Source organism: Vipera berus (genome assembly GCF_964194415.1).
Source record: "Vipera berus genome assembly, chromosome: 1".
In the NCBI taxonomy this organism is placed as follows: domain Eukaryota; kingdom Metazoa; phylum Chordata; class Lepidosauria; order Squamata; family Viperidae; genus Vipera; species Vipera berus.
Genome location: NC_138202.1, coordinates 175,599,080 through 175,611,744, shown reverse-complemented (window position 1 = coordinate 175,611,744; position 12,665 = coordinate 175,599,080). Strand labels below are relative to the sequence as shown.

General features: G+C 36.2%; 1 protein-coding gene across 2 annotated transcripts in view; it reads left to right on the top strand.

Moving 5' to 3' along the window:
- HYCC2 (hyccin PI4KA lipid kinase complex subunit 2) overlaps positions 1 to 12,389 on the top strand; it is a 33,931-nt gene extending 21,542 nt beyond the window's left edge. Inside the window, exons 7-11 of one of the 2 annotated variants that reach the window (XM_081315358.1) lie at positions 451 to 567; positions 1,979 to 2,066; positions 5,191 to 5,350; positions 6,898 to 7,065; positions 11,616 to 12,389. In XM_081315358.1, coding sequence (XP_081171484.1) covers positions 451 to 567; positions 1,979 to 2,066; positions 5,191 to 5,350; positions 6,898 to 7,065; positions 11,616 to 12,214 — 1,132 coding nt within the window. In that variant the 3' untranslated portion in view covers positions 12,215 to 12,389. The remainder of the gene's footprint in view (positions 1 to 450; positions 568 to 1,978; positions 2,067 to 5,190; positions 5,351 to 6,897; positions 7,066 to 11,615) is intronic. The other variant, XM_081315359.1, reaches the window with a different exon arrangement.
- The last annotated feature ends 276 nt before the right edge of the window (positions 12,390 to 12,665 follow it).

The following is a 12,665-nucleotide window of genomic DNA, read 5'->3' as shown; positions in this document are numbered from 1 at the left end:
GACAGCTGTCAGCAACACATCCAATATCATCACACTGATTGGAGTCAAGGTTGGCTCACTCCTGGCTCCAGTTAGCTCTTGGAGAAGTCATTAGGCTAGGGGTTCACATACTTTTTCCACCCTGTACTGTGAATGTTTACATGTTATATTCAATTAAAACATGACAACAGCTAATGTTTGTGTAGTATTATTTTAAGCAGACTGTGTTTTTCTATTGTTGTGACTTACATGATGTTTAGAGCGCATTTTATGGCCAATTCATGCAAAACTCCACGTAATCCCAAAGGGTTCACATACTTTTTCTTGCAACTGTACATATAAAAAACACATAAACGAAAAAAATGAATATTATAATTGAAATAACTTGGTTTGTATACAAAATTTGAAATATGAAAATGTACTTACTCAAAAGATAGATTTAATTTTTAGAACTGATTTTATGTTTTTCAGGCTCTGTGTGAGTGGATTTCCACGGCAAAATGAAAAATGCTGGAAGGAAGTTGGCTGCAGAGTGGTATTGGATCCTGACTTCATGGTTCAGTTACTCACTGGAATCTATTATGCTGTGTATGTATCTAAATTTTGGATAAGTAACTGTTCTTTTTTTTGGGAGCAAATTATTCATATTTTTACAGGAATAAAACGTAACAAATGTTTATTAAAGTATTAACAGTGGACAGTGGAGTTCTGTCAGGCAATTTTTCTGCCTTATTAGTTAGCTGCCCTTTGAAAATATTTCATTGGTCTAAATGCAAGTGAATATCCATACATTTTGTCTGGTTTAAAATACAGCAGTGGATGGAAGGGAACCACCTGAGTAACCCGCTAGCAGAGTACTTAACACCTTTTTTCATTTTTTTTCTTTCTTATTATAATGGCAAAAGAAAGCCTAGGACTGTATAGGTTGGAAACATGCGGATGAGGCCTTCATCCTGCGATGGATAGACAATGGCTAAAATGAAGATGATAACGATGATTATAATATTTGTGCTATGTTTTGCTGTGAAAAATAGTAACTTATATTTGTTATGAAGTTGATGTTTAACTCTGGAAAACTTCTACTTGATTATTACCAGTCGCACCTTTCCTAGATTGAGGGGTCCTACTCATAGTAATTCCTGCCTTGGTCAACTCACAGCTGAACTACTGTAATGCACTCTACGTAAGGTTGCCCTTGAAGAATATCCAGAAACTTCAGCTGGTGCAAAATGCAGCGAACGCACATTATATCTCTGCTTCACAAGCCACTTTAGTTACAAGTTTATTTCTAGGTCCAATTCAAGGTGCTCACCTTAATCTTTAAAGCTTTTGTGGCATGGGTATTTGTGGGATCGCAATAGTACTTAGACGTATACCCCTTCACAGTGCTTCACAGCCCTCTCTAAGCGGTTTACAGAGTCAGCATGTTGCCCCCAACAATTTGGGTCCTCATTTTACCGACCTCGGAAAGATGGAAGGCTGAGTCCACCTTGAGCTGTCGGCAGAATTCACCTACAGTACTGCATTCTAACTGCTGTGCTACCATGGCATGTTATGGGTTTCGTCATCTAGGGAGCTGCATTTGGTAGGCCCTAGGCATCAGGTCTTTTTTGTGATGTGCTTACGTTGTGGAATATTCTCCCCCTGAGGTGACGTTGGCCACATCATTTCTGAACTTTGGAAGTCCCTTAAGATCTGGTTATGCCTACAGAACTGGGGACTCTGGGGGATGGGCGAACTGGTGAAGTGGCTCAGTTATTATTAACATCCCTTTGTTTCCTATGTTAAAAAATGTTAGTAATGAAATTATCCTGACTGAAATGTATAGATAGAGCAAGGAAGAATTGTACCCAGGAGCAGCTTTTTACATAAGACCTTACAGCTAGCACTAGCAAAACCAAAGCAGCAGAAAAGGGTCTATTTGGAAGTTAACTGATAGGGGAAAGCTCACGATCATAAAAATAATGCACTGTGTTATTTCCTTTGCATCCATATATAGCTACAATGGACAATGGGAACTTGGTCAGGAAGCGCTGGATGATATAATATATCGAGCTCAGCTTGAACTCTATTCTCAGCCACTGCTGGTAAGGGGATAGGCTGTAAACTGTTCATGAGGTTTAAATAGTGCATATAATTGTAATGTTAATAGTGAACTCTGAATGATTTACGTACTATTCTAAAATCTTCCAAAGGAACCTTCAGCAGAACACTTTGTGCACCACTGTAACAAAATGTCACGATAAATTGTAAACTTTGCTTTCATCCACTTGGCTATAATCCAGAGTTCCCCACTCTCTTATAAGGCAAAGATTAGCAGAATATCAGTTAACAAGAGGAATAATTAGAGCTATATTACTTGCAACCATTGTTTGACTGCTACTTGCAGTCTGCTCATTGAAAGTGCTCTTTTATGAACCGTGCAGATGTGCGCTTGTGTATTGTTCATATATGCAGTAGTCCTGAACTTACAAACATTTCATTTAGGATGCTTTGAAGTCAGCGGCAATGAAAAAAGTGACTTATGACTAGTTTCTACACTTACAGTTGTTGCAGCATCCTCATGGTCATGTGATCAAAATTCGGATTCTTAGCAACTGGTTCGTATTATGACGGTTGCAGTGTCCCAGGGTTACGTGACCTCCTTTTGCGACCTTCTGACAAGCAAAGTCAATGAGGTAGCCAATTCGATTAACAACTGTGTTACTAACTTAACAGCTGCAGTGATTCACTTAACAACTGGGGCAAGAAAGGTTGTTAAATGGCGCAGAACTCACTTAACAACTGTCTCGCTTAGCAGCAGAAATCTTGGGCTGAATTGTGGTTGTAAGTTGAGGACTACCTGAATGCTTGTTGATCTGCATTTTGCATATCTATGGGAAGACTTACAGAATTACTTGACAAGCGTATGTTTAGATGCTAACAGTCTAGTAATTATGGTACAACTTGAATTGGACCTCTCTCTGAACTTGAACAGCATAAGTATTTTAAGAAGTGGCATAATCTTCCTTTTCCCCTCCAGCTTTTATGAACGTAGGTCGATTGCACTGGCCTTTTGCTAGATACATAAACAAGATCTTGAAAAAGGAAAATGTCTGTTTTCCTATGTCATTTGTTTTTCTTTACTTACATTCATGCCCAGCAGATTGGTTTCTCCCTGTTTAAAGAGACACTGAAAGGGCTAAAGTCTTCTCCTGGCAAGCCATATTGCCCCAGTAACCATCCTCTCTAGGAACCCTCAATATATAGCTTTCCCCTCTAGAATGGTGGTGGGTAGAGTAATTTGTCTTGAAATTACTAAGAACTGATCTTTGTCAGATAAAAAACAAGCCACGTTCTGAACATACTTCACAAAAAGAAAACATAGGGGTATGGATTTTTGGAAGAAAATGCGTGTGTGCTTTGCCCAGATTTAATTAAATGTTAACTTTTTTGCAAGGGTATCGCCTTAGCAAATGAGATTGAATTTTTTAAAATCTTTCCTTTAGATTAAGTTAAATGCTTGCTTGATGAATTGCTGGCTAGCTTCTAATATACTTCCAAAGACAATAATTTGAATGCTTATTTTGTTACTAAATGTTCTTTTAGTAAATAAATACTGTACTACAAAATTGATTTTTAATAAAAAATCAATTCTGCTGATAAGCTTCCTCTAATATATTAAAAAGCCTAAAGATAGATTGAATTTATTTGAATTCAGCTTTTTGTTTTTGACCAAAATTGAAAAAGCGAGGCAAACACTAATCTGATGGAAAGTCTTTTTTTGTTTGCTCTTATTGTAATAATATAATAAGTATATTATTATTATTATTATTATTATTATTATTATTATTATTATTATTATTATTATTAATAATAATAATAATAATAATAATAATAATAATAATAATAATAATAATTCCATCTTTTTACAAAGGTTTATACTTTCTTGGCCTCTTTTTTATTAAAAAAGAAAACTAAGGTGCTTGCCTCCTTATACTTCAGTCTATATCCTAGCCTTAGTCGTAAAACAAAGGGTGTCTGTCAGTGACCTTCATCCTTCTGGATTTTTTTTTTTTTTAGTAAAGCAAATTTCGTACATTTTAAACTGCATATGACTGAAAAGAATTCTACATGATTTTAAGGTTGTATGCATGCTCTGGAGCCGAGAAGCTCCCACTTCCCCCATATGGCTCCCAGAAAATCAAAAGCATTCCCTTTCATTTTTAATGAACCCTGCATACTTTATTATGATGGACAAAGGGTTGTTGGTTTGCTTAGCCAGATTCTATAAAGAAGCCTTCCCCATTTAATGCCCCTGGAAACCGCACCACCTAGCATGGCCGTGAGATGTGCCTTTAACCAGTAAAAAAACAAACAAACAGCCTTTTGTGAGCATTTGTGCTGGAACTGGTATAAAATTGTTTTTCAGTTAGCATCTCTAGACAAAGCATACTTAAGATTTTTTTCTACTCATTTGATTTGACCGATGGGAATGGGAGAGTAAAGAAAACAATATCCTGTTGCGAGGTTAACAAATCATGATTGACAGCAAGAAGGGTGCATGTAGAGGAAGTCTGAGGAAGTCTCCATGTCTAATACTTGAGTTGTGGCACCGTAAGATTTTCCCAAATAGTGAGAAAACTATTCTGTTGATTTTCGGCAGTTATAACACTGAAAGTACAATCCAAGGAGACAGTGGCTTCACATAAATATCCTCATCTAGAGTTTCACAGTAGCACAAAGATTAGTTAAATATGTTATAGCAAAATTAAAATGGTACATTATTTGTCAACTCTATAGGTAAAATTCGACAGAAGATAGAAGGGAGTGCATATCCTGATATGGAACTGTAAAACTTAAAAAATGCAAAGATTTCTGTTTAAATAATTACAAAGATAGTAGTTATTTAACATAAATCCTAAAATTTGCTTTTTTTTCTCTAGTCCTTCTTTAATTTCTTTTTTGATGGCCAACTTATTGTAGCAAAAAGAGTAGCAGAACCTGGGGATGGAGTTCAAAGAGGGTTCAGCCTAGAATCTGTACATAGCCCCAAGTGAACTAACTTTGAATTCTGTTGACCTTATCTAACTCCTAGTAGGTGCTAACTGTTAGCTGAAAATATTCCTGTGCATAGGCAGGAGCAGCAATAAATCAGTTTAATTGGACCTTCACGTATGGACCTGATCTTATGTTCCTGACACTTACAGAGCATTTTACTGTTGTAAATAGGTTGCAAATGCAATGAAGAATTCATTACCTTTTGATGCTCCTGATGCATCACAAGGAGGACAGAAGGTTTTGAAAGTAGAGGTTACTCCAACAGTGCCAAGAATTTCTCGGACAGCTATTACAACAGCTTCAATCCGCCGACATCGCTGGAGAAGAGAAGGTAATTTATAATGCAAAGTGAAGATGGTAATATGGTATCGTTCCTCTCCACTGACAAATATTAGCTTCTAAGCCTGAGTTTGATCATTAGTTTCAGGTAAATAGACATACAGAAAATAATTATCTACGTGGAGCAGTGGGCTAATGCCTCCTTAAGTAACACCAGCTGCCTGCAATTAGTGCAGGTTCGCATCCCACCAGGCTCAAGGTTGAGCCTTCCATCCTTCCGAGGTAGGTAAAATGAGGACCCAGATTGTTGGGGGCAATTAAGCTGACTTGGTAATAATGCCGCTTGGGGTGTGTGTGAAAGCCCTAATAAACAGGCATATACATAGAATGAAGGCTACTGCTAAGCTTGTAAGCCGCCCTGAGTCTTCAGAGAAGGGCGGGATATAAATGGAATTAAATAAATAAATAAATAAATAAATAAATAAATAAATAAATAAATAAATAAATAAATAAATAAATATGTACAAATATATAATAGTGACTGCATACTATAATGAAGTAAGAATTCTTCCTATTTTATGTTTTGGGAAATCTAGAAAAGCTTAAGTAATTTAAGTGGTATATGATGATATGAAAATTGAATGGCACTTTAAAATTTTTGTAATTTCTACTTTCAGTGGGTTGGATTTTTCTGCTTTTTAAAAAATTGTTGGAAGGTAATTATTTTGATGGTGTGACTATATTTACAATTCGTGTGCAAATCCAGCTAGAAAATATCTCTAAAAATTTAGATTTTTTTTCTTTTTCAAACTATTTCAGAATGTACAATCTATATCTGACCTGGGGATGTTTATTGCTGTTTTTTTGAAAAAATAATGGTATAGAGGTGTGTGTATGTATAAAATTCCAAAATAGCAACAGAAGCTAGACAATATTGAAAATGTTATCTTTGTTTTTTCATTGGTAAAATGGTAACTGCTATGTTAATATTAATTCCTTCTAATGTTTTCAGGAACTGTGCTCTGCAAACCTAATGATAAATCTTAAGTATTTTGTGTGAGGGATAATTTAAGAATCTTTTAGTTTCCATAGGCAACAACTTCAAATCTTTTAAAGTCACTCCTGTCAGCAAAAAGAAAAACAAATGTTAAAATTGGAAACATACCAATTTCTGTTAGAAGAGTTTGTCCTTTGTATGGTTTGATTATTTTTTATCAATTATATTGGTGAATATATAGTAGACTGCAAAAGCATAAAAATTGAACTTTTATTGAATGGTAAATTCCTTGTTAGATATTTATGTACAGTACTTGCTGATTTTGTTCTTTGTTTTCATTCTGAATTCTTGATAGTAAAAACAGTCAATCCCATTTTTACAAATCCTTCATCATGTACAGCCTTACTGCAGAAGTGTTGCATCTATGTCTTCTTGCACGTGGTACATCGTATCCACTTATTTTTATGATGCTGTTCGACTTTCTTTGAGAAAAGTGCAGGTGTGGTTTTGTGTGTTCTGTGTACACCTTCATTTCCCTTCCTGGGTTGTAATGATTAGGGAAAGAGTAGAAAGACACTAAAATATTATATGTTGAATCCCAGATGGCTTTGACTTCTCAAATGATGCTGACATGAGCATTCCCGGATCTCCGATCCTGCACGGCTCCACAGACCTAGGGATCAAACGCAAGCAAGAGGGGGACCTACTGGTGCTCAGGACCCCTGAGCATGGCTCACCGGAGCCCAACTTGACACCAGCCACAAAAGAGGGTAGGACAGAGATAAGGTGGTGGCATAAGTCAGTAAAGCCATTTCTTGGGGAGGATCCTGGCTCTTTCTTCCCAAGCAGAATTCCCTTTTGCTTTAGAGCATGTTCCATTGACCACAGGTATATTTTCTTCTCTTTCTTTCTTTCTGCACATATCCCTTTATACCTAGCTTTAGGGCCAGAACTATTTATTCTAACATTTTGGACTCTTGACTGTCTGTATAATATCTAGCTTAGCATGGTAAATAACCTGATAACTTTGGGATCGCTTTGTAATGGAATATGTGGAGGATCTGGTGGGATGAGGAAAAGATACAGCTTAGAGAACAATCACACAAGAGAGGGAGGAGACCGCAGTCGCTTAATGCTCAGAGGGGAAAAAAAACTTAGGAAAGACCGTAAGGCAGGAATTTTGTACCCTTCAGATTTCAAGATGGCTGTCAGTCCTTCTGAGTAAACCAGACAGGAAATCTGACTAGATGAGCAAAATCTACTTTATTTTAAGGCTATTTTAACAGAATCTTGTCAGTGTGAAAGTACAGACTTTCCGCTGCTACTTTTAACCATCTGATCAATTAGGGCAGGTCTTCCTAAGTTTCTTCCTCAGACAGTCAAGCTCCCCTTGTCTCCTCTTGTTCCATAGGCAATCTCTTTCTCTCATCCTCCAAGGTCATCTACTCATTCTGGCACCCTTTCAGTGAGCATGTTAAGTCTGCTAAATGTATACATATATACATTTGTATACATACAAATGTATATATATACAATAAAAAAGTCTCAGATTAAAACTATTGATGCTGTTTTCACCACCTGGAAAGCTTTACAGCATATACAATGATTTAACTATAATTTAGTATTAGAAGGGAAGGGGGAACATTTCTCTTGCTACTTTATACACCGAACTTCCGGTTCATGGAAATGCTTAAATCACCTGTTCAGTGGATTGAAGTGGAATTAAATTGCCATTGTGCTATTTATAGGATTGTGTCTCAAGGTAGCATAGTATAAACTTGAAGAGAGAAAAAAAATCTTATAGCCCTGTATAGTGGTATTCTTCATATTAACTCTTTACTAAGAGATTCTCATTTTATTCGGTGCACGTCCTTAACCTCCTGTCCCCTTAACCTCCTGTCCTGGTGCAGAGGTATTCAGATAGCAACGCATTCTAAGTTATAATTATAAATTTATACTTTGCTAATCTGCATATCTCCCTGATTTATTTCTACAGTGCTTCTTTTCTGTCTTTAGTGTAGTCTTTTTGGCATTGCTGATATTTTAAGACTTTAATGACATTTGCAAATTATGTGCTGTACATGCTTCACAGTTACTCCAAGGAAAGCTATGTAGGAGATGACCAAGCTGAGCCCGAGGGAGGGGGTCCAGCACGTCATCATCAGTCTCGAGTCCCTTTGCACCCACAAGAGATCTGAGTCCAGCCCACCTTGAATTCCGTTGACTCTTATCTACTGCCAATTTGCTTGGACTATTAGTAGTTCAGAGCCTTGTAGAAAACATGCATTAAACCTGTATTCGTTTGAACCGCCTTGGCTCCTGATTTCTTGTGCCTGACAAGCTGACAGCAAAACAAACAAGCAAACAAACCCTTTAGAGTTAGCGTTAGAATTAGGATTCCTTATTTATTGCATCTGAATCCATCATGTGCAGTCAAAAGGTTCACAGTGTCCAAAGAAGAGAGGTGTTATTTGGAAGCATGAAATACAGAATTTACTCCTAGAACTGAGTGAATCTGAGCATGGTCAGTAAATAAGCCGTAACCACAACTTTTCTCCCACTGGTTTTATTTTGTTGTACTAACTACTAACTACACGTTGCATGTGCATGACCAGAAGAAGGTGCAGAAATTCCCACACAAATTCTCAAATCTTCTTTTGAAAAAGAATTGCTTCGATGCCACAGTACTTTTCTTTAATATGTTAGATATATTTAGATTATGTATTGTTGCCTAATGTTTTCTTGATAAATAAAGTGAACATACACAAAAAAGTATTTTAAAAACCATATTTTTTGTGAACAAATTTGTTGTTTTTTTGTGATCTGAGATAGAAAAAGATTGGCATTGTCTTAATCATAAAAGGAAATCTGTTAAATTACTCTCTTTTGGTGATCTTGCTGATTTTGCATGAAATTCATAAATAGTCCTTTTTAAAATTGGGTAAACAAAATGGCATAACCTTATCTTTCTTATTATGCTGCTCTACGATCATAATAGAATTGTTTTCATTTGAACTTTCTTATTTATCCTTGATTTTAAATATTCCAGTCTTTATAGCAAAATGCTTGAAAATATTCTCTGTAAGTTAATAAAAATTAGAATCATAATGCTGACAGGATTAGTGTGCGTATACTCCTCTTACACCGATTATGTAAGAGAAGCTTTGAATATGAATAACAACGTTGGGAGCATTGATGAACTCTGTACCGGTTGAGGGCAGAGCTAACATTGATTTAAAAAATATTTCAGCAGGAGAAAAAAATGGTCAAAATATCTTTTTGAGTTTAAATTTCTCTGACAAGCTTTATTGTCTACAAGGACTTTGGTTCAGAGTATACTTGAACTTTTTTTTTGTGAGAAAAATAAGCTTTCCCCCAAATTAGTTTGTTCCCACTGAAGTCAAGGAGTATATTTATAGTCATTAGTAAATCTGCATATTGCCCAAATCGAAGTTCTGAATACGTGATGATGGCTTGTGAGATCCCACCTTGCATGTTGTTTTCCTCCTTCTTCACTTTCCAAGCACTGCTGAGCTGCCTTGGCCTCTGCATGGTGGTGGCATTTGGAAAATTTACGCCCAGCCTCTCTGACTCTTTTCTCTGAATGGAAGGGATAATTTTATTAATTATACTAAATAATAATGTTGCAAGCATCATTGACAAACCACAAGAGTGACAAATATTTCTTCCACTTTATGCTATTTTAACCTTGCAAAATGATTGTAAGGCTTGAATTGTATCCATGGAAATTGACTCAGAAACTCCTCTGATGATTGTGTTCTCTCCGTTGAAGTAAGGAGGGGCTAAGAGAGGCGGCAACTGCTGCTGCTGCTGCTGCTGCTGCTGCTCAATCAAAGTCACTTTCACTTAGCTTTGCATGGTGGTCCAATAAGATAGTCTAAAAGGCACATTTGCTTTTAGGACTTTGTTTTATTTCAAATGGCTTTTTAACTTTTTCTGTGAAGAATACCATATGCAAAGTGGCTTGTTTTTAAAACATAATATTTTACAAGGCACAGGTTGTTTTTTTTCTTTTCATCTAAGGGGCCTTCTTATTTTACAAGGCACTTTAATGTTTGAAGGGTTAAATTGATGAAGTAAATGAGTCAATATTGCTGAGAAAATAGAAAAAAAAATCCTTTCAATCTGTAAAATGGGCATTCTCTCAGCTGTCAGATTTAATTTTACATGTTTCCATTTGTCAATATAATTACTTTTGCAGAGGAGATTTTTGACATGGAGGAGAAGTGATGTATGTCAGGATAATTGTAAGCTGAGGGTTACTGTACAAAACAGAACAGTATTGCTTAATTAGGTATTTAAGTTAGAAAAATGGTGTCCAAAATGTTAATTGGAAGGTAGAATGATCTAAGAGCACTTGGTTAGGTAAAAATAAATAAAATTTTATAGACACAGCATCAGCTATGGAGACTTACTTTTGCTTTGTAAATAATCTGTTCTCTTGTTTATAATACTTTCATATTGTGCTAATTTCCATGATAATGGGTCAGTATTTGTAACTGTCCAGAAATAAAAAAATAAAAAATGTATATTTATTAAATTTATATGCCACTCATCTTACTATCCAGTGCAACTCTTACAAAACCCCACAGTGACACATGCACATGCTGTTAAATACACACATATATAAACAAATACCGTACTCAGATGCTGACATTCAGGAATACTTGCCTGCATCAAAATCTCCATTTCATAGAACCCGTACAAATACTGAAGTAGAACTGCCCCTTTGGCATTTAGGATAGGCAGAGGTACAATTTGAGTTGGAGTGGGGAAAAATGAAATCAAACAAACTAAAAAGTGGCCAAAGAACTGATTATTCTCTATTTAAATGAATTCTGACTTAGTTTTATGTACCAGCATACACATTCTAGGTTGAGCTGTAGCACTGAGAATGGCAGGAAGTAAACATTCTCTATACAGTATTTAGTATGCTTATTAATAAATGCAGCTAGGATAATAATCATATACAAATTTATTATAATTTACATATTAGTAGATGTATAGTAAAACACGAATGGTTTATGACTTTTTAAGAAAGGTTATTCTTATGGACACAGTCCTAGACACAATTTTTTTTAGAAAGCTAATCCATTTAAGCATTGTGTAACAAATTCATTCTGTTCCAGACTGCAGTATAAAAACAATTACAATAAAAACACTGGAACTTGAAGTTTCTCCAAAATGTTTGCAACATAATTTTGCTTAAAAGAAAAATCTACGTACAATCCTACCCATTTTTGAAATTGAATCATCATAGTATTGTAATTTCTTAATCTGGGTTTTTTGATATTTTCAGATCCTGAAGGAGTCAGTGGAAGAGAAGAGTCTGTGAACTTCAATGATGCTGATGAAGGGTTTTCCTCTGGGGCATCACTTAGCAGCCAGCCACCTGGGACCAAACCTTCATCCACATCTCAGAGGGCCAGTTTAAGAAAAGGAGTTGCTGGGCTTTTGGCCAAGGATAAGGAGATCATCTTGGCTACCAAATCCACAGACAGCCCTCGAGAATCTGCCCATAAGCAGTACCTGCACCAGTCAGTTGACCTCAGTACAGATGCAATTGAAATTACTCCCACAAAGAAACATTTGAGTTTGCCTGCTGGGCAGGTGGTACCAAAAGCCAGCAGTGTAAGCCTGATACGAACTGCAAGTGCTTCTTCCAGTAAATCGTTTGACTATGTGAATGGTAGTCAGATGGGTTCCAATGTTGGTATTGGCGGTGATGGTGTTACTAACTTAGCAGCTGGCAACTCCAATCGTTTTTCAACCATTAGTCTACAAGAGGACCGGTTAAATCAAGCTGGAAATGGTAAAGATGTCCACTCACCAGGAGCTCCTCTGACTAAGCAGTCCCGATCCCCAAGTTTCAATATGCAACTAATATCTCAAGTTTAACTTGTTTATACCTTCCTATATTTTTTCCATTTATCCAATTCTTTTTTGAGCAACATCCACAATCTTCGTCCTATCATCTGAAAATCCTGGCTTCTGTGATCTTGTTCGATTCATTTAGATACTATACTATATTTTGTACTGAAACAGCAATAAAACCTCATGTTTTCGCCCCCTCTCCCATAAATGTCATTGTGAAACAGTATAAAATATGCTTTATGCCTTTTCCAAGCCTTTGGTTCTCCTTGGGTGATGTGCAATCCATTATAGGCAGATCAGTTCTCATTTCAACACTGTGAGTCTTGAGAAGATTGGAGGAAATGGAGAATATGATCCCTATCAAAATGAAGCTTCGGCTTTCCTGAGAAATAATAAACGGGTTAGTTTTCTCAGTCTAAAGTTCTGCAAAGACTTAAAATGAATTGTTATTTTTTTTGTTTTCTTTCTTGGAACC